The 27478-nt window shown below is 39.5% G+C and overlaps 1 protein-coding gene across 2 annotated transcripts in view; it reads right to left on the reverse strand.

The window, feature by feature from the left end:
• The window catches only part of dock2-like (dedicator of cytokinesis protein 2), a 399373-nt gene extending 378138 nt beyond the window's left edge, over positions 1–21235 (reverse strand). Inside the window, exons 1-2 of one of the 2 annotated variants that reach the window (XM_072912417.1) lie at positions 20665–21235; positions 13464–13547 (exon numbers count right to left, since the gene is read on the reverse strand). In XM_072912417.1, the coding sequence (XP_072768518.1) occupies positions 13464–13547; positions 20665–20731 (151 nt within the window). In that variant the 5' untranslated portion in view covers positions 20732–21235. Of the gene's footprint in view, positions 1–13463; positions 13548–19106; positions 19258–20664 lie in introns of those variants that run through there. The other variant, XM_061930395.2, reaches the window with a different exon arrangement.
• Between the last annotated feature and the right edge of the window lie 6243 nt (positions 21236–27478).

Below are 27478 nucleotides of genomic sequence, written 5' to 3' on the forward strand. Positions count from 1 at the left end.
ATTTAATCATTTGAAATCGCATAAAGGGAAGAAGATTAAGAGCTATTCAGTAGGATTTAAGGTCCAAGCTATTGAATATGCTAAAAAGAACAGTAAGCAGCTATGTTTTATTAATATACCGTAGCTGCGTGTGTCAAATATGAGTCATTAAATGACTACCGCCTCCTGCTGGTAGAGGGCGCTAGTGATCCTTCTTGCGACTACCGGTACTGCAGAAGACCGGTGCTGCAGAAGAAGACAACAAGCAACAAGAGTGAGCAGTGATCGTTTGCTTGCACTTTTAACATGGAGGATTACATATCTAAAATAAAACAGTTTTCTAAACTGGACTTTCAATGGAAGCAGGAGGTAATACTTAAAGGAATATCTCCATCGAGACAGAGAGACTTTTAAAACTGAAGAAAGATAAGGAAGACTTCTATAAACAAGTTATCGATGCTTTTGATCAGAATACTCATTTATAAGTAAAGGTAAGACCATAATAAAGTTTTTTTATATTACATGTGCTTTTCATGATGGTATCTTTACATCACTCAAATTTATAAGCGCAGGCCTAAATTTACCCCACGCCTTTTGGTAAGCGCAGGAGTGAGAAGAGGTTTTAAATTAATTAGCGCCCCGGAGGTTATTCAAGGAAATAAGGTATGCGACGCGTCGACGCACAAAAACAGCGTTGACGTATTTACGTAATCGATGACGTCGACGGGACGTTTCAGCCTTATTATTTATTGAATAATACTTCAACAAAATATGAATGTAAGTTCATAAACTGAACATCAAATCAAGTAGGCTATTCCATTCATTACCATAAACCCAGAGTTTCCCCCATGGCCCATGCCATAATGGTTTGATCCTACCTGGCGGTGCCACACGGCCAGAGGTGGGTAGAGTAGCTAGAAATTGTACTCAAGTAAGAGTACTGTTACTTTAGAGATTTATTACTCAAGTAAAAGTAAGGAGTAGTCACCCAAATATTTACTTGAGTAAAAGTAAAAAGTATGTTGTAAAAAAACTACTCAAGTACTGATTAACTGATGAGTAACATACACACATATCATATATATATATATATATATATATATATATACACACACACACATATACATATATATATACACACACACATATACATATATATATACACACACACACACATATACATATATATAAATATATATATATATATATATATATATATATATATATATATATATATATACACACACACACACACATATATATATATATATATATATATATATATATATATATATATACATACATTGATATATACAGTATATAATTTATTTTATTTTGCCGTTTTTGTTTACATGTTAAATGTGTTTTAATGAATATACATGCATGTTTAACACATATAGTTTCCTTTCTTTCATGAAGACAAGAATATAAGTTGGTGTATTACCTTATTCTGATGACTTGCATTGATTGGAATCAGACAGTAGTGCTGATAACGTCCACGTTTTCAAATGGAGGAGAAAAAAAGTTCCTCCTTTCTGTCTAATACCACATGAAAGTGGTTGGTTTTTGGCATCTTATTTGTCCAGCTTCCATATTCGTTTTTATACACTTTACAAGAAATACATTGGCGGCAAACTCCGTAGCTTGCTAGCTTGTTTGCGCAGGCTTTCGGAGACTCTTATTTTGAAAGCGCAGGCGCGATGGAGCGGCACTTTTATTGTGAAGACAGGAACTGTGCAGTCAGTCTTTAGGCTTTTGACGGGGTGTACGGTTGAAATAAAAAATGGTCTTTTTTCCTTCACACTTTTGATTGATTGATTGGAACTTGTATTAGTAGATTGCACAGTACAGTACATATTCCGTACAATTGACCACTAAATGGTAACACCCCAATAAGTTTTTCAACTTGTTTAAGTCAGGTCATGTGACCCCTGGCTCTGTTTGATTGGTCCAACGTCACCAGTGACTGCATCTGATTGGTGGAACGGAGTGAACGTCACCAGTGACTGTATTTGTTGAAACGCAGGCACTATGACCCCGCGACCCCAAAGGGAATAAGCGGTAGAAAATGGATGGGATGGGCAGGCACTATGAAGGTCTGTCTGACAAACCAAAACAAACAAAGCGTGCATTAACAGATCGATAAAAATTAGTAGTGAGTAGCGAGCTGAATGTAGATAAAAGTAGCGGAGTAAAAGTAGCGTTTCTTCTCTATAAATATACTCAAGTAAAAGTATGTTGCATTAAAACTACTCTTAGAAGTACAATTTATCCCAAAAGTTACTCAAGTAGATGTAACGGAGTAAATGTAGCGCGTTACTACCCACCTCTGCACACGGCACCAACTGTCAATCAACTATCGATGTAGAAAACAATGGAGGCGTGGTTTAAGCGTAGCAGTAATGCAGCTGAAAACAAGGAGGAACATGTGCCAAAGAAGGCCAAACATGAGCCGGCAAAATTCAGACAGTATTCCGAAGAATATGTGTTAATGGGATTTACGGCTTCGAGTTGTAACCCCCCCAAGGCATTGTGTTTTTTCTGTGGAGAAATGTTAGCGAACAGCGGCATGAAGCCCGCACATCTTCAGCGGGCATCTCCGGACAAAACACGCTTGCCATGTCGGTAAGCCACCTGATTTTTTTAAGAGGAGACTAAATGAATTCAGGTCATCTCAAGACACGATGCGGAAAGCCTCCACAACATCAGCCAAAGCCCTGGAGGCTTCTTACGCGGTGTCTTTGCTTGTTGCTAAAGCCAAAAAGCCGTTCACTATCGCTGAAGAGCTGACACTTCCAGCCGCTGCAGTGCTGGCCGAGACAATGCTGGATAAAAACAAATAAAGAATGTGCCTTTATCAAATGACTCTGTTTGCCGGAGAGTAGATAAAATGGGAAAAGACATTGTTGAGCAGGTTGTTGGAAAACTTAGCGACTCATTTACCCTCCAGCTGGATGAATCAACAGATATTAGTGGAAATGCACAACTTGTAGGTTTTGTCAGATACATCGATACTGACGATATTTATGAGCACATACTTTTTTGTAAAACATTAGAGGGGAGAACAACAGGAGAGGACATTTTTGACAATCCCCAATTAGGGCACTTTAAGTTGATGATTACTTCTGTGTAGAAATCTTTATTATTAATTGAATCACTTGTTTATTTTTCAACAAGTTTTTAGGGTTTTTTTTGTTTGTTTTTTCCAAATAGTTCAAGAAAGACCACTACAAATGAGCAATATTTTGCACTGTTATACAATTTAATAAATCAGAAATTGATGACATAGTGCTGTATTTTACTTCTTTATCTCTTTTTTTCAACCAAAAATGCTTTGCTCTGATTAGGGCAGGGGTCGGCAACCCGCTTCTCCGGAGCCGCATGCGGCTCTTTGATCACTCTGATGCGGCTCAGCTGCATTCTTGCCGACCCCCCCGATTATCCCGGGAGACTTCTGGATTTCAGTGCCTCTCGCAGAAAACTCCCGGGATTAATCTTATCCGGTTTTCACCCTTACAACACCTTACAATAATAATAAGGGCGTGCCATGATGGTACGGAATTTAGCGCCCTTTACAATCTGTACAAACAGCGTGCCAGCAGAGTCCCTTGTTATATGCATCTTCAGCTTTCACACGCAAGCGACAGCAAGGCATACTTGATCAACAGCCACACAGGTTACACTGACGGTGGCCATATAAAACAAATTTAACACTCTTACTAATAATGCGCCACACTTTGAACCAAAACCAAACAAGAATGACAAACACATTTCGGGAGAACATCTGCACCTTAACACAACAGAACAAATACCCAGAATCCCATGCAGCCCTGACTCTTCCGGGCTACATTATACACCCCTGCTAGCACCAAACCACGCCCCCACCCCAACCCTGCTCCCCCACACATCAACCCCCCCCCCCCCCTCCTCCTCCCCCCCTCCGTGCGTCGGTTGAGGTGGGCTGGGTTTGGTAGCGGGGCTGTATAATGTAGCCCGAGTTAGGGCTACATGGGATTCTGGCTATTTGTTCTGTTGTGTTTATGTTGTGTTACGGTGCAAATGTTCTCCCGAAATGTGTTTGTCATTCTTGTTTGGTGTGGGTTCACAGTGTGGCGTATTATTAGTAAGAGTGTTAAAGTTTTTTATACCGCCACCGTCAGTGTAACCTGTGTGTCAGTGTAACCTGTGTGGTTACTTATGTGAGCAAGCAGAAGCCCCACACAACGTGTGGCTGGGCCGGCACGCTGGTTGTAGTGGGCGCTAAATGCTGTACCATCACGGCACGTTCGAGAGAATAGTTGCCCTGAACTTCGTAGTCTGCCGGAAAACTCGGGAGGGTTGACAAGTATGACGCTGTCAAGAGCCATTCATATAAAACTCGCGGGCCGCACTAACATTCAATTTTCATATTAAGGTGTGGGTCGTGGACCTGAGACCCTTGGTTTATACATAGCACAAAGCAAAAAAAATAAATTTGTATGCAGTGTTATTTCATTTTAAATTTCCAAATATTTTTGTGGCTCCCATTGTTTTCTTTAATTTGTGAAACTGGTCAAAATGGCTCTTTGACTGGTAAAGGTTGACGACCCCTGGATTAGGGGGTACTTGAATTAAAAAAATGTTGACAGGGGGTACATCACTGAAAAAAGGTTGAGAACCACTGCTCTATCGCTATTCCGACTGTTGGCCGTAAGGTGTGTGACTCTGAAGTGTGGTCAATTCAGCTTGTTTAGCTATGTGGGAACGTAAATAGAGGAAGAGAAAGCTACATGCTAATAAAATAAAGAAAATATCACTAATTTGGTGAACCGCTTGAACTACTGTAGTGAATGATTTTCCTTTGTTGGTTTGGATTTCAATGACGTTGTATAAATTGTTGTAGAGTGGAACCTCGGTTTTTGAAAATGGTTCGCCAACCAAAAGAGTCGCATTGTGACCTGAGTTCCCCATAAGAATCGATGTAAACATGAATAATTGGTTCTAGCCTCAAAAAAAGTTTCTATTTTAGTAAAAAACTGCACACTTTGAAAACACTAATAAATATATATATTGTGTAATGTGGAGGGGGGCGTGGTCTGCGGGCCTGCCGCGGAGCGGGGTGTGTAAGGACCAGCCTCAAAGCCAGCGGAAGGTGAGTAGATTGCCCAGCTGGGGCTGGTTATCTAATCAGCTGTCGCCTTGATTAGCAGCAGCCGGGCCGAGACACATTTTTGGAGTTGGAGTTGCTGGTGAGCGGACACAGTTGATGGACATTGCCAGAAGGAAAAAGCCACAAAGACTGAAAAGTTGTAGCGTGGAGTGTGGTCCTAGCGTGTGTGCGCTCACAAATACATTGTTACATCAGATTACCGGGCTCACGAGGGCGTCTGTTACGGTCTGGAGGACCCACGAGAGGGAAACGTCACATGTATATACAACAAACCAACATAACAAGGAGGTAATAGCGGCATAATCTTTTTTTTATCCAAACAACACAACATTACAGTAAGCTTAAATGTTAACACTGAACACACACAGTATCTGGGTATATTTGTAGCATTGTTGTTGTTTAGTCTTCATTTGAAGGGACAATGCACAGAAACATTAAGCTCAAAGACAGATATGTTCTGCACCAAATTATACAAACGTATGTGAGTAAAGGCAGGTGGCCAAATACTTTTGGCAATATAGTGTAGGTCAGTGTTTTTCAACCTTTTTTGAGCCAAGGCACATTTTTTGCGTTTAAAAAATCCGGAGGCACACCACAAGCAGAAATCCTTAAAAAACGAAACTCAGTAGATAGTAAAAAGTCGTTGTCGCAATTGTTGGATGTGACTTTAAACCATAACCAAGAGTTTTTTGCTGTTTTCCTGTGTGTAATGTTTTAGTTCTTGTCTTGCGCTCTTATTTTGGTGGCTTTTTTTTCTTTTGTTGGTATTTTCCTGTAGCAGTTTCATGTCCCACATCTACTGTGTTTTAGCAATGAAGAATATTTCAGTTGTTTTTATCCGTCTTTGTGGGGACATTGTTGATTGTCATGCCATGTTCGGATGTACATTGTCTTTGCTCCACAGTAAGTCTTTGCTATCGTCCAGCATTCTGTTTTTGTTTACTTTGTAACCATTCAGTTTTAGTTTCGTTCTGCATAGCCTTCCCTAAGCTTCAATGCCTTTTCTGAGGGGCACTCACCTTTTATTTATTTTTTGTTTAAGTATTAGACACCTTTTTTACCTTCACACTGCCTCCCGCTGTTTCCGACATCTACAAAGCAATTAGCTACCGGCTGCCACCTACTGATATAGAAGAGTATTACACGGTAACTCTCCCGAGCTCTAGACAGCACCGACACTCAAAAACAGCACATAATTTGCAGACTATAATTACTGGTTTGCAAAAAATATTTGTAATCCAAATAGGTGAAATTAGATAATCTCCCACGGCACACCATACTGTATCTCACGGCACACTAGTGTGCCGCGGCACAGTGGTTGAAAAACACTGGTGTAGGTGATATGACGCCAACACATCCCGGGCGGTGGAGAGCGCCGAAACCTATAATTAGCTGTATTTTGAAACTGTTTTTTTTTTGGATACACAATGGAATTAATACAAAGTAACAGTAATATGTGTGTCTTTCATTAGTCACTAGACAACAATAAAACATAGCGGGAGATCACATGAAGCATCTCTGCCTGGATCTTACATAGTGATGTAAAAATTACACGTCTACATTAGGGTTGTCCTGATGCCAATAATTTGGTACCGGTATCAAAATGTATATCGATTAGGGCTGCAACAACTAATCGATTAAAATGTATTATAAAAAAATAGTTTGCGATTAATTTAGTCATCGATTTGTTGGATCTATGCTATGCGCATGCGCAGAGGCAAGTTTCTCTGAACCCTTTGATGATATTACGGAGCGTAGATGGTGAAATCCCTAAATTCCTTGCAATAGCTGGTTGAGAAAGGTTTTTCTTAAACTGTTCAATAATTTGCTCACGCATTTGTTGACAAAGTGGTGACCCTCGCCCCATCCTTGTTTGTGAATGACTCAGCATTTCATGGAATCTACTTTTATACCCAATCATGGCACCCACCTGTTCCCAATTTGCATGTTCACCTGTGGGATGTTCCAAATAAGTGTTTGATGAGCATTCCTCAACTTTATCAGTATTTATTGCCACCTTTCCCAACTTCTTTGTCACGTGTTGCTGGCATCAAATTCTAAAGTTAATGATTATTTGCAAAAAAAAAATGTTTATCAGTTTGAACATCAAATATGTTGTCTTTGTAGCATATTCAACTGAATATGCTATTTGCAAATCATTGTATTTTGTTTATATTTACATCTAACACAATTTCCCAACTCATATGGAAACGGGGTTTGTATGAACTTGAAGTGCCATCCCATGGAATTGTCCAAAATGTTTTGGTATCCTGGAGCATTCAAAGTTCCTTTCACTGGAACTAAGGGTCCAAGCCCAAATCCTGAAAAACAATCCCACACCATAATACCTCCTCCACCAAATTTCACACTCGGCACAATGCAGTCCGGAATGTAGCGTTCTCCTGGCAACCTCCAAACCCAGACTCGTCCATCATATTGCCAGATGAAAAAGCGTGATTTATCAGTCCAGAGAAGGCGTCTCCACTGCTCTAGAGTCCAGTGGCGACGTGCTTTACACCACTGCATCCCACGCTTTGCATTGGACTTGGTGACGTATGGCTTAGATTCAGCTGCCCGGCCATGGAAACCCATTCCATGAAGCTCTCTGTGTACTGTACGTGGGCTAATTGGAAGGTCACATGGAGTTTGGAGCTCTGTAGCAACAGACTGTGCAGAAAGTCTTTACACTATGCTGACCCTTCTCTGTCAGCTTACATGGCCTACCACTTGGTGGCCGACTTGCTGTTGTTCCCAAACTCTTCACTTTTCTTATAATAAAGTTGACTTTGGAATATTTAGGAGCGAGGACATTTCACGACTGGATTTGTTGCACAGGTGGCATCCTATGACAGTTCCACGCTGGAAATCACTGAGAGCGGCCCATTCTTTCACAAATGTTTGTAGAAACAGTCTCCATGCCTAAGTGCTTGATTTGATACACCAAGTGATTAGGACACCTGATTCTCATCATTTGGATGGGTGACCAAATACTTTTGGCAATATAGTGTATTTAAAGTGTCTTTTTAAGAACATTCTGACACTTGTTATTAAATTGGTAGGTTCTGATTGTATCATATATTTTAAAAATGTTGACCCATTTCAGATTTAATATCTTCAACTTGAATGCTTGTTGGCGTCCCCAACCCTTGTTCTTCTTGGCCTGTGAATAATGTAGTAAGGAGCGGCGTGTTAGTCCCCCACGGAGATTGGCACAATGATTACTCACTACATGCCAGAGAGAACAAGAGAGAATATAATCTAGATATCTTAATCCATGCAATTGCAAACCAGTTCTCTCTGGCATGTAGTGAGTTATCAGTGTGCCAATATCTGTGGGGGTCCAACGCTGCTCTTTACTGCATTATTCACAGGAGAAGAAGAACAAGCCGGGAGTAAGAGGGGGACTGTTTAAAAGTGTATGATATAAAAACCTACCTTTTTAATAAGTGTCAGGATGTTCTCAAAGAAGACATTTAAAAAATTTAACATGACTTGAGCCCTACCCAGACCAGTGGATGGAAATCTATAAGTAGCCTTAATATGACACTAAAACTTTTACCATTATGTATTATTTACAGAGTAATTACAATATGTATATGCTGCATTAATGAATACACTACAAAAAGTCAGTGTTCAAAAACAAGAAAAAAATATACAAAAATTAGGGGTATTTTATTTGAACTAAGCAAAATTATCTGCCAATAGAACAAGAAAATTTGGCTTGTCAAGACTTTCCAAAACAAGTCAAATTAGCTAACTTCAATGAACCCAAACATACCTTAAAATAAGTATATTCTCACTAATAACAAGTGCACTTTTCTTGATAGAAAAAAAAAATATGAGACCCTTTTTCTCAGTATGTTGAAAAATATTCTTAAATGAAGTAAATGCTAGTGCCATTATCTTGACATAATGATATGCGCTCGGCATTACATTTCTTGAAACCAGCAAACTTATACTAAAAACTAGTTTATTGTTCCTAATGGCAGGCAACAAGGCAACCGCAGGTTACTCCCGGGATCTACTAGCCGCTCAGGCAAATCATATGGTCTAAAAATGCATTTTTCCATGGATAACATGACATCATCGCGCCAAGTGCGTGCTCTTTCAGTCAATTAGTGCGCATATATACAGCCCGGCCCCCGGCCAAAAATGTTTTAATTGTAATTTTGAAGAATTCATCTGAATGTGCATGAACTATTTCTGTTCAAAATTGTTAGAAATGTCACATGTTAAATGTTTAAATATTAACTGTCAGTTTACTGTACTGTGCCAACTGTACTACTATATGAGTACATGTTTTCTATTGTTTCATTGAAAATAAAACAGCAAAGTCCATTTGGCTGTCATCTGTTTTAATTATGAGACACAATTGTGTCAAAGTCATGATTTTTTATTTCATGCTTGAAATAAGAAATTATTACTTTAAAAAAGTAGTTTTATACTTGTGAGTGTTGATGACACAGCTTTGCAACACTTGATATTCTAGTTTCCAGCATGTTTTACTCAATATAGGTCATCAAATCTCAGCAACAAGCTGTAATATCTTACTGAGATCATTTAGGACCAATACCCTTAAAACAAGTAAAACACTCTAACATAAAATCTGCTTAGTGAGAAGAATTATCTTATCAGACATAAAATAAGCAAATATCACCCTTATTTGAGATATTTAATGTTACTTATTTTTCAGTTTTTGCAGTGTAGACAACAATAATTCATGACTTTAAAACAGTGTCAATTTCATTCATTCAAATAATACCCAACAACATCATTAGCAAATGTCCAAATTTAACAATTTAGACAAGTGTCATTGGCGCGTAAACAAGCATTTAAAAATATTTCACTGCGTAGTTCAGAGCTGGGCAAATATTTTGACTCGGGGCCACATAGAGAGAAAAAATGTGTCTGGCCGGCCAAGGTGTATGTGTGTATAAATTATACATACACATTTAGCTGTAAAAAAACTGCTGTACAGTATGGGTCCCTTTTTCTCAGGAACACTAATACCAAAAGTCACAATGTCCAATAGACTTCTAAAAAACTTGTGACAGACTACCTAAAACAAACGGAATGGAATTTTACAGTTTACTGAGGGGGGCACCCAAAATGTACATGAAAATAAAGAAAGTGGGATTTACAATATTAATTATGAACAATAAAACACTGAATATTAACAACATATGAACATATTTTACTTCTCAGACCAGCTCCTCTATAGACATATTTTACAACCAAGCAAAACACAAAAAAATATAACAAACAGCAAAATATATATGCAAAGTGTAATAAACACCTACAATATGATATATTATCACTTTTATGCAAAAATGTGCTTCCGCTGGCTGCTCTGAAAACAAACCCCGCCCACTCTGCTTTGTCCCTGGTCTGAGCTGCTGTGACGTAGATTACCGTGATAACTCCTATAACACTCAAAAGTGAAGATTTCAACCATTGAAATACTTTCTATAGTTCAAGACTTACAGTAATTAAAAAACAGCACTGCACATCATAATGGCGGCTACAGTTTTGATGTTAAAGGTCTAAAAAAAATTATGTAGAACGTCTGGCGGGCCGGATTAAAAATCTTAATGGGTCGCATGTGGCCCGCGGGCCGTATTTTGCCCAGGTCTAGCATAGTTAGTATTGACAGTTGATAGTCAATGTTGTCAGGTTTGTCACTGACAGTTTAGTTATGTTTTGAGTTATTCCTCTGTTCGTTTTTATTTTCCTGTCGGCGCTGCTGTGTCCCCTCAGCTGTGGCTGATTGGCACCTGGCCACACCTGGTGTCAATCAGCCAGCTGCTATTTAAACCTGCCTTCGCCTCCAGTCAGGGCTGGATTATTATGTCAGAGTTTGTAGGACACGAACCCCAAGATGCAGAGAAGGTGGAAGGCATTGTGCAGGAAAACAAGATTTAATGTTCATAAAATAAAGGAAAAAACACAAACTAGGAACAGGAAACAGGATGCCAGGAAAACAGGAACTGGAAGACGAGAAACAAAAAGACAGCAGGCTACAAACCTCTACAATAAATAGCTTACCGCTAACGCTTACAGCTACACTGGCAACGACAAGTAGGAAAGACAATAATCCAGCACTGACTGGAGGAGAAGGCAGGTTTAAATAACAGCTGGCTGATTGACACCAGGTGTGGCCAGGTGCCAATCAGCCACAGCTGAGGGGAGACAGCACTCAGGGAGACAAGTAGGAAATAACCAAAATAAGAGCGCCGACAGGAAAATAAAGACAAACAGAGGAAAAACTCAAAACATAACTAAACTGTCAGTGACAAACCTGACAAATTTATTTTTTTATGTCTCTGATAATAACCACAAATGTCATTTAAACACAATAGAACATTAAAAACAACACCGATTAGTAGTAGAAAGTTGGAGTTATCAGTTAGATACGGAGCTTGAAAGTGTGCTAGATTATTAACATGTAGCATTCTCTTCTTCTATTTACATTACCACATAGCTAAACAAGCTGAAATAACCACAATCGCCCCCTAGTGTATGAAAGACACACTGCGTATGGCTAACAGTCGCATTAGAGGTAGAGCATGAAAACTGTGACTTTGTAGGTGTGAAAATAGAGGAAAAACTGAATTATTAATCAGACTAATTTAGTACATGGAAATGTATTGACTTTAATCCTAAAGACCAAGTCCAAAACCTTAGTGTGCTGATCTGACTTTCAGCAGTCATATCAAAACCAAAACATCCTCCTTTAAAATACCTTTATTGGTCTATTATTCACTAAATGGTTTAGATCCAGAATACATTCATGAAATGTTAATTGGATATAAGTCCAGTAGGACTCTGGAATATGCAGGCTCATGTCAGAAAATGGTGAAGCAGCATTTAGTTTGCTGCACAAACATGGAATAGGATGCTAGTAGTGTGAATGTTTTTAAATCCAAGCTAACAACTCTTCTTTTTTCTCATGCTTATGATAGAGATCATTAAAAACATTTTAAAATATATATTTTTTAAATATTCTATTTGTTCTGAATGCTTTTAGTCATTTTAGTCCCGTACTTTGTTTTTACATGTTATTTGTTCCTAAATGCTTCTAATCATGTTAAAAATACCGACACCACAATGTATTTCGATACTTTCGATACTTTTCTAAATAGAGGGGAACACAAAAATGGCATTAATGGCTTTATATTAACAAAAAATCTTAGGGTATATTAAACATATGTTTATTATTGTAATCAAAGAACAAGTTTGTCCTTAAATAAAATAGTGAACATATTAGACAACTTGTCTTTTAGTAGTAAGTAAACAAACAAAGACTCCTAATTAGTCTGCTTATGGATGCAGTAACATATTGTGTCATTTATCTACCTATTATTTGCTCAAAATTATTAAGGACAAGCTGTAAAAATTGATTATTAATCCACTTGTTCATTTACTGTTAATATCTGTTTATTTTCCGTTTCAACATGTTCTATCTACACTTCTGTTAAAATGTAATAATTACTTATTCTTCTGTTGTTTGATACTTTACATTAGTTTCGGATGATACCACAAATTTAGGTATCGATCCGATACCAAGTAGTTACAGGATCATACATTGGCCATATTCAAAGTCCTCACGTGTCCAGGGACATATTTAAAAAAAGGAAAAAAGATTTTGTGACAATAAAAAATACCGATGTAATCATAGTAGTATCGACTAGATACACTCTTGTACTTGGTATCATTACAGTGGATGTCAGGTGTAGATCCACCCATGGCGTTTGTTTACATTCAGGCGCTCTAGCTCTAGCTAGCATTGACGCCAGCAAGCTGTTGTATCCTCCTACGGTGTGTAGTGAAGCATGTATTCCTCGTCCTGCAGTGATAACGATACTTGTAAGAAACATACTTTATTCGTCGCCATGGAGGCGAAGATTGGTGATTTAGAAGTAGCTAAAACACTGCCGATGGATGTTTGCTGCTTGTTAGCTAGCCATGTCTTAAAGCACCTCTTCCTGAGGGCGTTTCAGTGTTATAAATTCACCTTTATCTTTAGTTTTTTCTGTCTACACACTGTGTCTGCTTGTAAGTACTCCGTGTGTGTGCGCTGCCGAACATGCTCCTCTGCTCATAAACCCAGCAATGTCATGACGTGAAGGCACGCCGTCATGCCCGTTAAAAAAATAAAAAAAATAAATTGTGAACCGGTACTTTTCAAAAAGAATATAGTACTGATTTGATTCATTAGTACCGCGATACTATACTAGTACCGGTATACCATACAACCCTATTTAGCCATTGTTAAAATATGCTATACAAACTAATCTAAACTAAGTGTATACATGCATGGTCATGTTTTACTTACCATCACAAGCCTCCTGGATGTAGACTGTATCTCCTACTTCCAGAGAAAGCTGATTCTCACCACTGCCAGCAAAGTTCCACTTGACTAAAACAAAACAAAAGATCAGATCTCAGTAGTGTCTACGTGAACTAATAAACGCGAACAAAGTATTGTTGCATTATATGGGACCTATTATGCAAAACAAACTTTTCTTACCTATTGGTACCTGGTTTTGTGTATTTGGGATTTGCATACATTTGAAATCAAACCATGGAGACATGGCGGAGATATTTATAAAACAATCTTGCTTGGAATTTGCCCAACCTGTGATGTTTTTCCCAAGTGTGACGCCATCCGATATCTTTATATATAGTAGAAATTTACCCAAAGTGCTTTGCACGGGTCCGCCATTGTAGTCCGACCCTGTAGTCCAGGCCTGGGCAATTATTTTGACTCGGGGGGACAAATTTAAAGAAAAAATGTGTCTGGGGGCCGGTATATGTAGTTTTAGGAACACTAATACAAAACCTCCCAATAATGTCTGATTGAATGCTAAAAACGTTATGACAGACCGCCTTAAAAACGGAACGGAATTTTATTTTTTTTGACTGAATGAGACACCCAGAATGTACATGACAATAAAGAATGTGGGATTTACAATATTAACTATGAACAATAAAACACTGAATATTGACAACATAAGAATGTCACACCCCCTCTCTATCCTCATATTTTACAATCAAGCGAAACGCAACAAAAATGCGACAAACAGAGCGAAATATGAACGCGAAGGGTAAAAAAATAAACCCACCTACAATCTGATACATCACTAAGCTTTAGAACTTTGTTGTAAAAATTTCCCTCCGCGTCTGTCCCTGACACCCGAATTTCAGGCTGGCCCCTCTGGAAACACTCTGTGGAAACGCTCCCCCCCACACTGCTTGGTGCCTCGTCTCAGCTGCTGTGACTTAGATTACCATAGTAACTAATTCGATTACCATAGTAACTAGTATATCATGCAAAAGCGCAGATTCCGACCATTGAAATACTTTGTATAGTTAAAGACTTACGGTCATTAGAAAACATGACTGCACATCATAATGGCAGCTACACTTTCCATCTTAAAGATCTAAAAAAAATATGTGGGAATGTCCGGCGGGCCAGATTGAAAAGCTTAACGGGCCGCATTCGGCCCCCGGGCCCTAATTTACCACCGTCAATTAGCGCCTTATTTTTCTATATCCTTATATTACCGTATTTTTCGGACTATAAGTCGCAGTTTTTTTCATAGTTTGGCCGTGGGTGCGACTTATACTCAGGAGCGACTTGTGTGAAATTATTAACACATTACCGTAAAATATCAAATATTATTTATCTCATTCACGTAAGAGACTAGACGTATAAGATTTCATGGGATTTAGCGATTAGGAGTGACAGATTGTTTGGTAAACGTATAGCATGTTCTATATGTTATAGTTATTTGAATGACTCTTACCATAATATGTTACGTTAACATACCAGTTGGTTATTTATGCCTCATATAATGTACACTTATTCAGCCTGTTGTTCACTATTCTTTATTTATTTTAAATTGCCTTTCAAATGTTTATTCTTGGTGTTGGGTTTTATCAAATAAATTTCCCCCAAAAATGTGATTCATACTCCAGTGCGACTTATATATGTTTTTTCCCTTCTTTATTTTGCATTTTCGGCATGTGCGACTTATACTCCGGTGCGACTTATACTCCGAAAAATACGGTATTTATATGTGTATATATATATATATATATATATATGTATATATATATACTCAAAAAAATTAAAGGAACACTTTGAAAACACATCAGATTTCAATGGTGAAAAAAAAAATGTGGGATATCTATACTGATATGTACAGTTTAATGTCTCAGGAACAAAAGGATGCCACATCTTTTGATGGAAATAAAAGTTTTCAGCCTACAGAGGACTCAATATATAGACACCCCAAAAATCAAAGTGGAAAAAATGATGTGGCAGGCTCGTCCATTTTGCCTAAATTCAATTTCTGCAACTCAAAATTCTTTTCAATATCTTGTGTGGCCCTCATGTGCTTGTATGCATGCTTGACAACTTCGCGGCATGCTCCTAATGAGACGACGGATGGTGTCTTGTGGGATGTCCTCCCAGATCTGTCTAAGGGCATCAGTGAGCTCCTGTAAAGTCTGAGGAGCAACCTGGCGGCGTCTGATGGACCCAAACATTATGTCCCAGAGGTGTTCTATCGGGTTTAGGTCAGGTGATCGTGAGGGCCATTCAATTGTGTCAATTCCTTCATCCTCCAGATACTGTCTACATACTCTTGCTACATGAGGCCGGGCATTGTCGTGGACCAGGAGGAACCCAGGACCTACTGCACCAGCGTAGGGTCTGACCATGGGTGCAAGGATTTCATCCCGATACCTAATGGCAGTCAGACTGCCGTTCTCTAGCCTGTAGAGGTCTGTTGGTCCCTCCATGGAAATGCCTCCCCAGACCATCACTGACCCACCAACGAACGGGTCATGCTGAATGATGTTGCAGGCAGCATAGCACTCTCCTTGGCTTCTCCAGACCCTTTCACGTCTATCACATGTGCTCAGGGTAAACCTGCTCTCATCTGTGAAAAGCACAGGGCGCCAGTGGCAGACTTGCCAATTCTGGTGTTCTTTGGCAAATGCCAATCGAGCTCCACGGTTCTGAGCAGTGAGCACAAGACGTCGTGCCCTGAGGCCACCCTCGTGAAGTCTGTTTCTGACTGTTTGGGCAGAGACATTCACACCAGTAGCCTGCTGGAGGTCATTCTGTAGGTCTCCGGCAGTGCTCAACCTGTTCCTCCTTGCACAAAGCAGCAGATATCGGTCCTGCTGATGGGATGAGGACCGTCTATGGCCCTGTCCAGCTCTCCTAGAGTAACTACCTTTCTCCTGGAATCTCCTCCATGCTCTGGAGATTGTACTGGGAGACACATCAAATCTTCTTGCAACAGCACGCATAGATGTGCCATCCTGGAGGAGTAGGGCAATCTGCGCAACTTCAGGAGGGTTAAGAAATCGCCTCATGCTCCCAGCCGTGATAATGACTCTAGCTAAAGCCAACACTTGTGGAAAAACAGTTAAAAAAGATCAAGAGGGAGGAACTTGAAATGGCCTCCACCTGCAAAACCAGTCCTGTTTTGGGGGCCATCTCGTTGTTGCCCCTCTAAGTGCACCTGTTGTTAATTCCATCAACACCAATGCAGCTGAAACTGATTAACAACCCCCTCTGCCACGTACCTGACCAAAACCTTATCAGAAAAGTGCAATTGAATTCATACCCTGATAAAAAACTGTTCCTTTAATTTTTTTGAGCAGTATATATCCTCTTGTTGTGAGGCAGACTGTCTTGTACATGCGCATGCATCCTCCGCTGTTACCATTTCTAATACAAAGTTACTGTATGTACAGTTCAAACTCATATCTGTCAGGAGACTCGCTATGGAGGCGCTAAAACCTACAACATGGCAGACGGGGAGAAGACACTGTTGAAGTGGAGTACGTATATAAGACCGCCCATAAAGCAGCGCATCCTGAAGAAACGGGCGGAAAGCTGCTTCCAAAGTGTCTGTAAAACATCAAATGTATGCAAAATTTTGACCAAAGAACCGCCCTTTCAAGTTATGTAGACCACAAGAAAGAGTTCTTAATGTAGAAAAAAAAACATAATATGATCACAAAAAACATTTGTTTTTGAAACTTCAGTTGCACTGACCATGTTTCTCCTGCCCAATTTGTAATAAGTTAACTATTATTGTTTAAAGCAGTCCTTCTCAAATAGTGATGCTTTTTTTTGCTGTACCAGAATATGATGAAGCTTCACTGTAACCAAGGTGGGAGACGAGGAAGACCGGTGTGTTGTTTCCTTTGATGTTAATAAGCTTCCAATGTTATACAAATGTGTAGTTATAACAATTTTATAGACAAATGACACTATTCATAGTCACGGTGGAGAGTGAGTGGGCGTGAAATATTTTCTCCATCCTAGGGGGGGCGTAACAGAAGATATTTGGGAAGCACTGGTTTGAAGTAACCTTTGAGTTGATTAATTGGTAGAAAATGCATCAAAGTGAAAGGTGACAATGACCTTTGCACATCCATCCATCCATTTTCTACCGCTTGTCCCTTTCAGGGTCGCGGGGGGTGCTGGAGCCTATCTCAGCTGCATTCGAGCGGAAGGCGGGTTACACCCTGGACAAGTCGCCACCATGTAATATTTAATTCCGCTAAAATTCCAATTTTGAGTGGGTGGCGTTTTAAAGAGTTGGCACAGCTCCTAACAAGAAATGATCTTTACATAGATGATATTTGTCTATTACCTGACCGCTTCTATGTTAGCTACCTCTCTTCGTTTATAATGTATATTTTCTGCTGGATCGACTCAATATTTTATGCTGCCCTTTTTTTGCTGCAGCTGTTACATATACTGTAATATTCCATCCATCCATTTTCTACCGCTTATTCCCTTCGGGGTCGCGGGAGCCTATCTCAGCTACAATCTGGCGGAAGGCGGGGTACATCCTGGACAAGTCGCCACCTCATCGCAGGGCCAACACAGATAGACAGACAACATTCACACTCACATTCACACACTAGGGCCAATTTAGTGTTGCCAATCAACCTATCCCCAGGTGCATGTCTTTGGAGGTGGGAGGAAGCCGGAGTACCCGGAGGGAACCCACGCAGTCACGGGGAGAACATGCAAACTCCACACAGAAAGATCCCGAGGCCGGGATTGAACTCACAACTACTCAGGACCTTCGTATTGTGAGGCAGATGCACTAACCCCTCTATCACCGTGCTGCCCTATACTGTAATATTGTACATGGTAATTGGGATTCAATTATATATTGCATATATTATACGAAAATATAATATAATATATCAGTATATATTATATACTGTATATATGATATGTAAATATTACATATATGTTATATTTTATATGGCTACTATGGTACATTTTTGATCTACTTTCTACCTTTTGTTTTTGCCTCTTTTTGTGCCCTGGTGTGCATTATCCTTTCCATCCTTTGGAACTGAGCTGCTGTGTGGAACAATTTCCCTTGTAGATCATTAAAGTTTGTCTAAGTCTAAGTCTATATAAAACATTACCATTACACCACTCAGGTTTTGAACATCCTTCCGTGTTCTAGTACTTCCTGAGCTACAGGTCTACCTAGATCTGTGTGATATCTAGCAAACCAGACGTTGATGGGTCATGATTGAACGGAATACAGCGAGGAAATATATACATAAATACACAAAATATTCAAGCATGGCAACTTGATCAATGCTTTGCCGCCAAAAGAGCAGACACGCTCTTTCATGACGCACCAATAGCAAGTTCTTCACTGCATTTCCTCCTCAGCTTATATATACTTTTCTATTTTTGTTGCCATTGCATCATCATGCAACATGCAATAACTTTGAAGACTTTAGTTGCACTGGTGTTAAATTGAGCATTTTCCAATGTGAATTCTGAACTGTGACCAAGTACTGTAATATCTACGTTTTCCTTGTTCTCATTCATTGTATACAAAGTATGTCATCACTACCTAAGTGTATATTTAATCAATATAATGTATAAACAAATGACCATAAAATGACTTACCTACACCATAACGCTCCACGGTGGTCATTGCCCAAGGAGCCATGGTGTCTTGCGTTCACAGAATTGATCTGATTTTTTTCAACTACAGTGTGTTTTTAGGCTGTATGACTTATTTTTTCTCACCTAAAATGAAAGCCCTCTACTCTTTACCTCTTCCTCTTTTCTCTTCTCTTCCTGCCTTCGGGCGGTTAAGAGGAAGTGGGTAACAGCGAGGTGGAGTCCTGCCGAGTACTGCAGTTTGTTACATCTCCATTGTGCTCATTTAGTGTGTGGGAAATGTACCTGTGTGTGAAACTTGAAGAGCAGTAGGACTCTATGCTTAGTCAAATATGATCAAACATATTAGAAACAACTTACAGTATATTTTAAAGACGGAAATTAAAGTGCGATACGGACCAAAAATGTGACTATTCGCTTGAATCAAGTGCTAACTGACATATTTTGTTCCCGAGGCTTGAATAAGTGCTTCAAGTCCAAAAGGAACATGAAATTGTGTTCATACGGTATCGCCTCATCTTACTCTGCTCGCTCCTCAGCTGCTCCCTTTTATGAGACGAGCTACTTTTACAGGCGATGATTGTCAGAACCTTTTGCAAGAGCAGTGCTGTGATCATTCAGAGATGTACTTTTACACATATTCTTCTGCCCCTTCAACATTCGACAAGAATATTAAACAGATCAAAGTCCACATTTTCGACTGGTGTACATAAGTCCTATAAACAGATGCCGCAGGCTTTCTACCTCCTGTCTATCCATCCCCCCCACCCGCCACCACTAGACCAATCCATCATGTCTGATCTGCATTCTGGCTGCCCACCAAAGGTGTTCTGCTGTCTGGTCAGGATGTTCTTTAGCAATCCCTGAAATAATAATTGTCATCGTCTTTCTTAGATAAGCAGCCCTAAGTAATGTAATGCATTATTATTCAATGATAAGTGTGACCAGTAGATGGCAGTCATGCATAAGAGATACATGTCAACTGCAATATGATGGCAGTAAACAACACCAAAACTTTAAATGTTCCATTGAGAATATAGAACATTACACACAGCACTCAAAAATCTGTCAAAATGTTTTTAGTATGATTTGGTAAGTTATGAAGCCGCACCGCTTGATGGATTGTCTGCGCATTAAACATACGAGTATTAGTATGGTGTGTGTATAAGGACCGCAAAATGGCACCTATTAGCAGACATATTATCTGCCGTTTTGTTTTGCAATATTATCCAAAACCAATTTTTCTTACCTTCTGGTACCTGCTGATGTGTATTTGGGATCTGCATAATTCCTGAAAATGTGAGTGCGTCCGCAACTGTAGTCCGTGCTGACACCGTAGCCATAAGCTTCTTCTTTTTCTCTACCTTCTTGTTGTGACGGCATTGAGACACTGAAGCCAGTGATTAGGGAGCTAAGGATGCTAATGCTAGCAGACTTACTAACTGGCAAGACAAAAGGACTTTGATTCACGCCACACTTGACATTGTTTTATGCTTATATTTCCCCCTTTACTACTTTACTTTACTATAATAATAAACTTGTTTCCTTCTGATTGACCTACCATCATTTTCACCGTGGAGACCCTCCCATAAGTGGGATGGGCGGTGTCTTCCAACGCGCCAGATCATCCCCAATCGATTTTAAAATTGGAGAGTCATCATCATCGGCGGTAATTCGAAGCCAGTATGACGATCCTCCTGGTGGGGGGGTATCCCTTTATGTAGGATGCCTGTACAAGACTTTGTTTAACGTGGGGAGACTGGTGCACAGTCACCACACGATCCTTGACAGAATCGGGTCAGGGTACAGTGGCATGGAGTCCAAGACGACTGCGGACCCTTTTCTGCTGTAGCCTTCATCCGCCATCCCAGCCGTCAGCAATCAGCCTCCGCCTGTTCCACCGTTGAGGTCTTGGGTTGTTATTTCCCCATAACTGGGCCCACATGGATGTGGGGGTGCCTTCGTCCGCCATTGCAGCCGTTGTGGTAGTTCTTACATCTACCATCTTCCGCCTGCTCCGCCGTTGAGGTCTTAACCGTATCCCTGGCTCGGGGGCAGTCAGGTACTAGGCCTTTGCCAAGGGCCACCTGGGGTAACAGTAGTAAAGGGGTTAACCTCCTAGTGCCCCAAGACCCCATAGAAAAGCCTCCACTGCTGGATGCACTTCAACGTCATGACCAGGACACACTGGAGAGTAATTCAAGTGATTCAGGTCTGAAAAGGTGGAAGAAATGTTGATACCTAGGTATTTAATGTGGAATCGATGAGGTGCTTTGAAAGTCAAAATTCATAGGTAACACAGTAGATTTGGACCAGTTGATGGAGTAATCTAAAATAGAACTGAATTTATCAATGAGTGAGATTGTGTCTTAAAGACAAGAATGTGGATTTTGTAGAAAAATGTATGTATCATCAGCATAAAGGCTTGTTTTATAATGAACGGTTGCAGTATGGATATGCATGCTGTCCAACTGCGGCTGTAAGAGGTTAAATAAATATAGCAAGCGGCAGAGGTGGGACCAAGTCATTGTTTTGCAAGTCACAAGTAAGTCTCAAGTCTTTGCCCTCAAGTCCGAGTCAAGTCCCGAGTCAAGACAGGCAAGCCCCGAGTCAAGTCCAAAGTCAAGACTGGAAAGTCTCAAGTCAAGTCCTAAGTCCTGCATTTTGAGTTTCGAGTCCTTTCAAGTCCTTTTAACCACAGACTAATATATTAACACAGATTGTGTATGCTTTTCAAACGCTGTATTTATTTATTAAAACAAGTGCATTTTAAATCGCAGGAAAGAAAATTGTACTGACATTGCACTTTATAATAGCACTATTAACCAGTCATTTTAAACATTAACTCATTCCTTTACAGAACAAACACATTGAAAAATAAAGTGCAAATGTACTTATTTGTACAAAAGTGTTAACATTGAAAAAACATGACATATACGTGAACATAACAAAAAAGTTGTACTTTTTATATGTCAGGGCCCTATGCTGCATTGCATTTGCAAAAGACCAAATTAGCCAAGAGTCTGTCAGTCATTTGTGCACGATGGGGGCGTAGTATGATGCCACCATGGCTGAAAACTCGCTCCACTGGAGCACTGGAGGCAGGCACTGCCAAGACTCTCATGGCCACTCGGAACAGTGAAGGAAGAGTCTTCATGTTCAATGCCCAGAACAAAAGGGGGGAGAGAGTTGTTTTGGGTTGGTGCACTACTTGTAAGTGTATCTTGTGTTTTTTATGTTGATTTAATTAAAAAAAGAAAAAAAAAAATTATTTCTTGTGCGGCCCGATACCAATCGATCCACGGACCAGTACCGGGCCGCGGGCCGGTGGTTGGGGACCACTGAGGTAAACAACCAACAGTATGTCAGAAAGCTAGCTAAAACGGTACACATATTCATAATATAGTATACATTTTAACTGACCTTTATTTTACTATTTTTGTCTTTTTTTAGGTGGCTAAAATACGCGGTGCTGCTGACCGCCGTCTAACGTTACGTGTGATATATTGACTAACGTAACCCTGCTTAAAAAAAATCACTGAACAAAAAGTATGAATAAGGTAGTGAACGGCAACAGATTCCCGTGTTTGCAATAACGTTATAACGTTAGCAGTGAGTTTACAGCCTCACTGATTTAACTACACAGCAAATAAAAGTCACGTTACTTAGCCAATAAACGTTATCTTACATTCAAAACTTACCGTTCTTTGTGCAACTTCAAATGCCGGACGAAGTTGGAAGTTGTTGCCTCTCCATCAGTAATTTTCGAACCGCATGTGTTGCATGCTGCAAACCGTTTTGTGTTGACCACCTCGTAATTTTTATACCCAAACAAAATTATTTTAGGTATCATTTTTTGTTCACTGGCGTGTGGTTTGGACATGTCTTCTTCGTTGGTTGTCCTGCAATTTGATTGGATGAATGCTGTGTGATGAAAACAAAGTAGATCTAATTTGATTGGCTGTTGTACTGAGACCACACCAGCTGACACACGCAACGCTGATAGACAAGTACACAATGAAAAATACAGAGCGCTCCCGAATAACTTTTTCATCTTTGGGTTTTGGGGAAAGTAGCAAGTCATGTCAAGTCATGTCAATTCAAAAGGCTCAAGTCCAAGTGAAGTCACAAGTCATTGATGTTAAAGTCTAAGTCGAGTTGCAAGTCCTTTTACATTTTGTCAAGTCGAGTCTAAAGTCATCAAATTCATGACTCGAGTCTGACTCGAGTCCAAGTCATGTGACTCGAGTCCACACCTCTGGCAAGCGGTGACGGAGAAAGTGGACAAACCTGCCTAGTGCCCCTCATCAAAGGAAACCTTGGAGAGATTTGGCTGTTAGTTCTAACAGAGGCTAAGGGAGTACAATATAGAACCTTGATCTATGCTATGAATGAGTCTCTGAATCCAAATTTTCGGGAAAGCAAATAGAAGAAAATTGTAATCGACTCTGTCAAATACTTTTTCAGCATGTAATGAAACAACAGTTTTTAGATTATGAATAGTCTCTCAGATTGAGTGAATTGCGAACATTGTTGGACGAGTGTCTCCCTTCAATAAATCCTGGTTTATCAGGGTGTACGGTGTGGAGTGACTTGTTCTAATCTTTGAGCTAATACTTTGCAGATCATTTTAAGATCTACATTAATCAAGGAGATTGGCCGGTAACTGGACGGAAGTGTTGGGTCTTTACAGGGTTTTAGCAAGAAACTAATTAAAGTCGAATTAATGTTTGGAAGAAGGAATGAGTTTTCTTTAATATCTCAAGCCCTTTTTGTAAATGTTGGAGCAAGCAGTGATCAGAATATTTTATAAAACTCCACAGGGAACCCATCAGGTCGTGGTGCTTTATTGTTTGGCATCTGTTGAAGATCATCCTGAATTTCTGTTACTGAAACAGGTAGATCTAAATTCGATACCTGCCTTAATTTAATTTTGGTAAGAACATATTAATAAAAAATGCCTCAATGTCTGAAAAGGGTGGGTCAATCTGGTGTATGTAAATTTTTGTAGAAGTCTCTAAAGAGAGAGTTAATTCCCTTAGGATTGTGTGTAATGTTCCCAGCTATATATTTAATGGACGGTATAGAGCTTTCTTCTTTATTTAGTTTAAGTTGGTTAGCCAAATATGACAGCAGCGCTGTTCCAGTCATCAAAGTACCGTATTTTTCTGACTATAGGGCGCACTTAAAATCCTTTCATTTCCTCAAACCTTGACAGTGCGCCTAATGTACGGAATAATGTTGGTTGTGCAACACCAAAATGTTATATGTTCCATTGAAAATATAGAACATTACACACGGCGCTCAAAAATCTATCAAAATGTTTTCGTACGACTTTCGTAAGCTATGAAGCCGCACCGCTTAATGGATTGTACCGTATTTTTCGGACTATAAGTCGCAGTTTTTTTCATAGTTTGGCCGGGGGTGCGACTTATACTCAGGAGCGACTTATGTGTGAAATTATTAACACATTAGCGTAAAATATCAAATAATATTATTGATCTCATTCACGTAAGAGACTAGACGTATAAGATTTCATGGGATTTAGCGATTAGGAGTGACAGATTGTTTGGTAAACGTATAGCATGTTCTATATGTTATAGTTATTTGAATGACTCTTACCATAATATGTTACGTTAACATACCAGTTGGTTATTTATGCCTCATATAACGTACACTTATTCAGCCTGTTGTTCACTATTCTTTATTTATTTTAAATTGCCTTTCAAATGTCTATTCTTGGTGTTGGCTTTTATCAAATACATTTCCCCCAAAAATGCGACTTATATATGTTTTTTTCCTTCTTTATTATGCATTTTCGGCCGGTGCAACTTATACTCCGGAGCAACTTATAGTCCGAAAAATACGGTATCTTTTAACAAACATGTGTCAGTGGTTGTACAAAACTGTAATGGAGGTGTATTTGATTGTGACGATGCACCACGGCAACATATTGTACTAAGACACATCCGCCTCCGTGTTTTACTCACACAACAACACTTCCTCATTCCCTGCAGACACAGTGTGTCCACAGACCATGGGAAACATGAACAACATTACAAACAAACATACACATTCAAACCGGCAGGTAGTTACAGTATAAATGGATATATATAGTATATATAAATATTTGATAAAAGCCAACACCAAGAATAGACATTTGAAAGGCAATTTAAAATAAATAAAGAATAGTGAACAACAGGCTGAATAAGTGTACGTTATATGAGGCATAAATAACCAACTGGTATGTTAACGTAACATATTATGGTAAGAGTCATTCAAATAACTATAACATATAGAACATGCTATACGTTTACCAAACAATCTGTCACTCCTAATCGCTAAATCCCATGAAATCTTATACGTCTAGTCTCTTACGTGAATGAGATCAATAATATTATTTGATATTTTACGCCAGGGGTGCTCACACTTTTTCTGCAGGTGAGCTACTTTTCAATTGATCAAGTCGTGGGGATCTACCTCATTCATATATATAATTTATGTTTACTTATTTATGAAATATATGTTTTTGTTAACAAGTTAAAGGTGTTTAATGATAATGCAAGCATGTTTAACACATATAGTTAATATTGTTAATAAATTAAAGGTGTTTAATGATAATACAAGAATCAGGGGTGCTCACACTTTTTCAGCATGCAAGCTACTTATAAAATGATCAAGTCAAAATGATGTACCTACTACAAAAATGCAATACATATATTTATTTCTAAATATATTGAGGATTCTTTATATCGAAGGTAATATTTCTGCCTTATTTTTAAAGTCTCGGAACAATGAGTCAGCTGCTTCAACGAATGCCTCCTTTACCATCTCTCCGTCTTGGAAGGACTTATTGTTATTAACGATGATGTGACTCACCCGGAATGATGCTTCGGTGGCGACTTTCGCTTTTGAAGTTTGTTGTGTGAAAAATGACTGCTGTCTGGACAACTGGGATTTCAGTTCTTCACCTTTCTCTTTCTCAGCTCGCTTTTCAGCGGGAAGTCGGTGTCGTATTTTCCATGAATAGTCCGAAAATGCCGCTCCACATTTCCCTTCTTTGGTATTGCGATGGCAGATTGGCAGATGAGGCAAACGCACTTCGAAAATGTCATCGTGAAAAAAAAGTCCTCCTCCCATTCCGTATGAAAGTGATAAGTTTTTGTCTTCTTACTTGGTCCAGCTCCCCCACTCATTTTTATACCCTTAAGAGAAAAAACTGAGGGCTTTGCTGCACTGAGCGCCGTTGTTTGCGCATGCGCAGTGACCTAAGTGTCAGAAAAACGAAGATGTCATCTGACTGGCTGCCCTGTTTATCAATCAAAAGACGGGATGGATGATAGGCTGGCATCAAATTTTTTTATTTTTTTTAATGCAATGCAATTTTTTTTTTTTTATGTAATGCAATCTACCAATACTACCTTTGCGATCGACTGGTAGATCGCGATCGACGTATTGAGCACCCATGTTTTACGCTAATGTGTTAATAATTTCACACATAAGTCACACCCCCGGCCAAACTATGAAAAAAACTGTGACTTATAGTCCGAAAAATACGGTACTATAATTTGGGACCTTTCTTTAGCAGCCATAGGTTTTAACTGATCTTGCGCAACCTTTAAGAAAGTGTAGATAGGTCCATCATATTGAAAGTAAGCCCATACAATTAAAAAAAATGCAATTAGTGGAAGTAAAAAGTGCAATACGCCCGTGTAGTTCCTGATGAATCACTGATCTATTAAAAAGTTAAAGTTAAAGTACCACTGATAGTCACACACACACTAGGTGTGGTGAAATTATCCTCTGCATTTGACCCATCCCCTTGTTCCACCCCCTGGGAGGTGAGGGGAGGCGTGAGCAGCAGCGGTGGCCGCGCTCGGGAATCATTTTTAGTGATTTAACCACCAATTCCAATCCTTGATGCTGAGTGCCAAGCAGGTAGGTAATGGGTCCCATTTTTATAGTCTTTGGTAGGACTCGGCCGGGGTTTGAACTCACGACTTACCGATCTCAGGGCGGACACTCTCACCACGAGGCGACTGAGCAGGTCTATTATCTCACTGACGTCAATGTAAAACGTCATGGTCTTCTGTGGGTGAAATGTATACAGTGCACACACAAAAAGGTGACTTTGTTGAAGCCTTGCAGTAGCAATTTGTTATTTTGTACAATAAATGAAAGTATTGAAATGACTTAGAAATCAAATTATTTTAAAGAGTTCGAGAGAGAAGAGCAATAGGAGGAGGGGACAGTGTGAGGGAGGGAGATAGCGTTGGGCTGCCTTGTTCTCTTTAGTTTCATCTCCACACATCCACGCACTCATTAGGCAGCCATACACACACCCATACAAACACACGCACGCACACACACACACA

This window comes from Nerophis lumbriciformis, linkage group LG36 (genome assembly GCF_033978685.3).
Source record: "Nerophis lumbriciformis linkage group LG36, RoL_Nlum_v2.1, whole genome shotgun sequence".
Lineage (NCBI taxonomy): Eukaryota > Metazoa > Chordata > Actinopteri > Syngnathiformes > Syngnathidae > Nerophis > Nerophis lumbriciformis.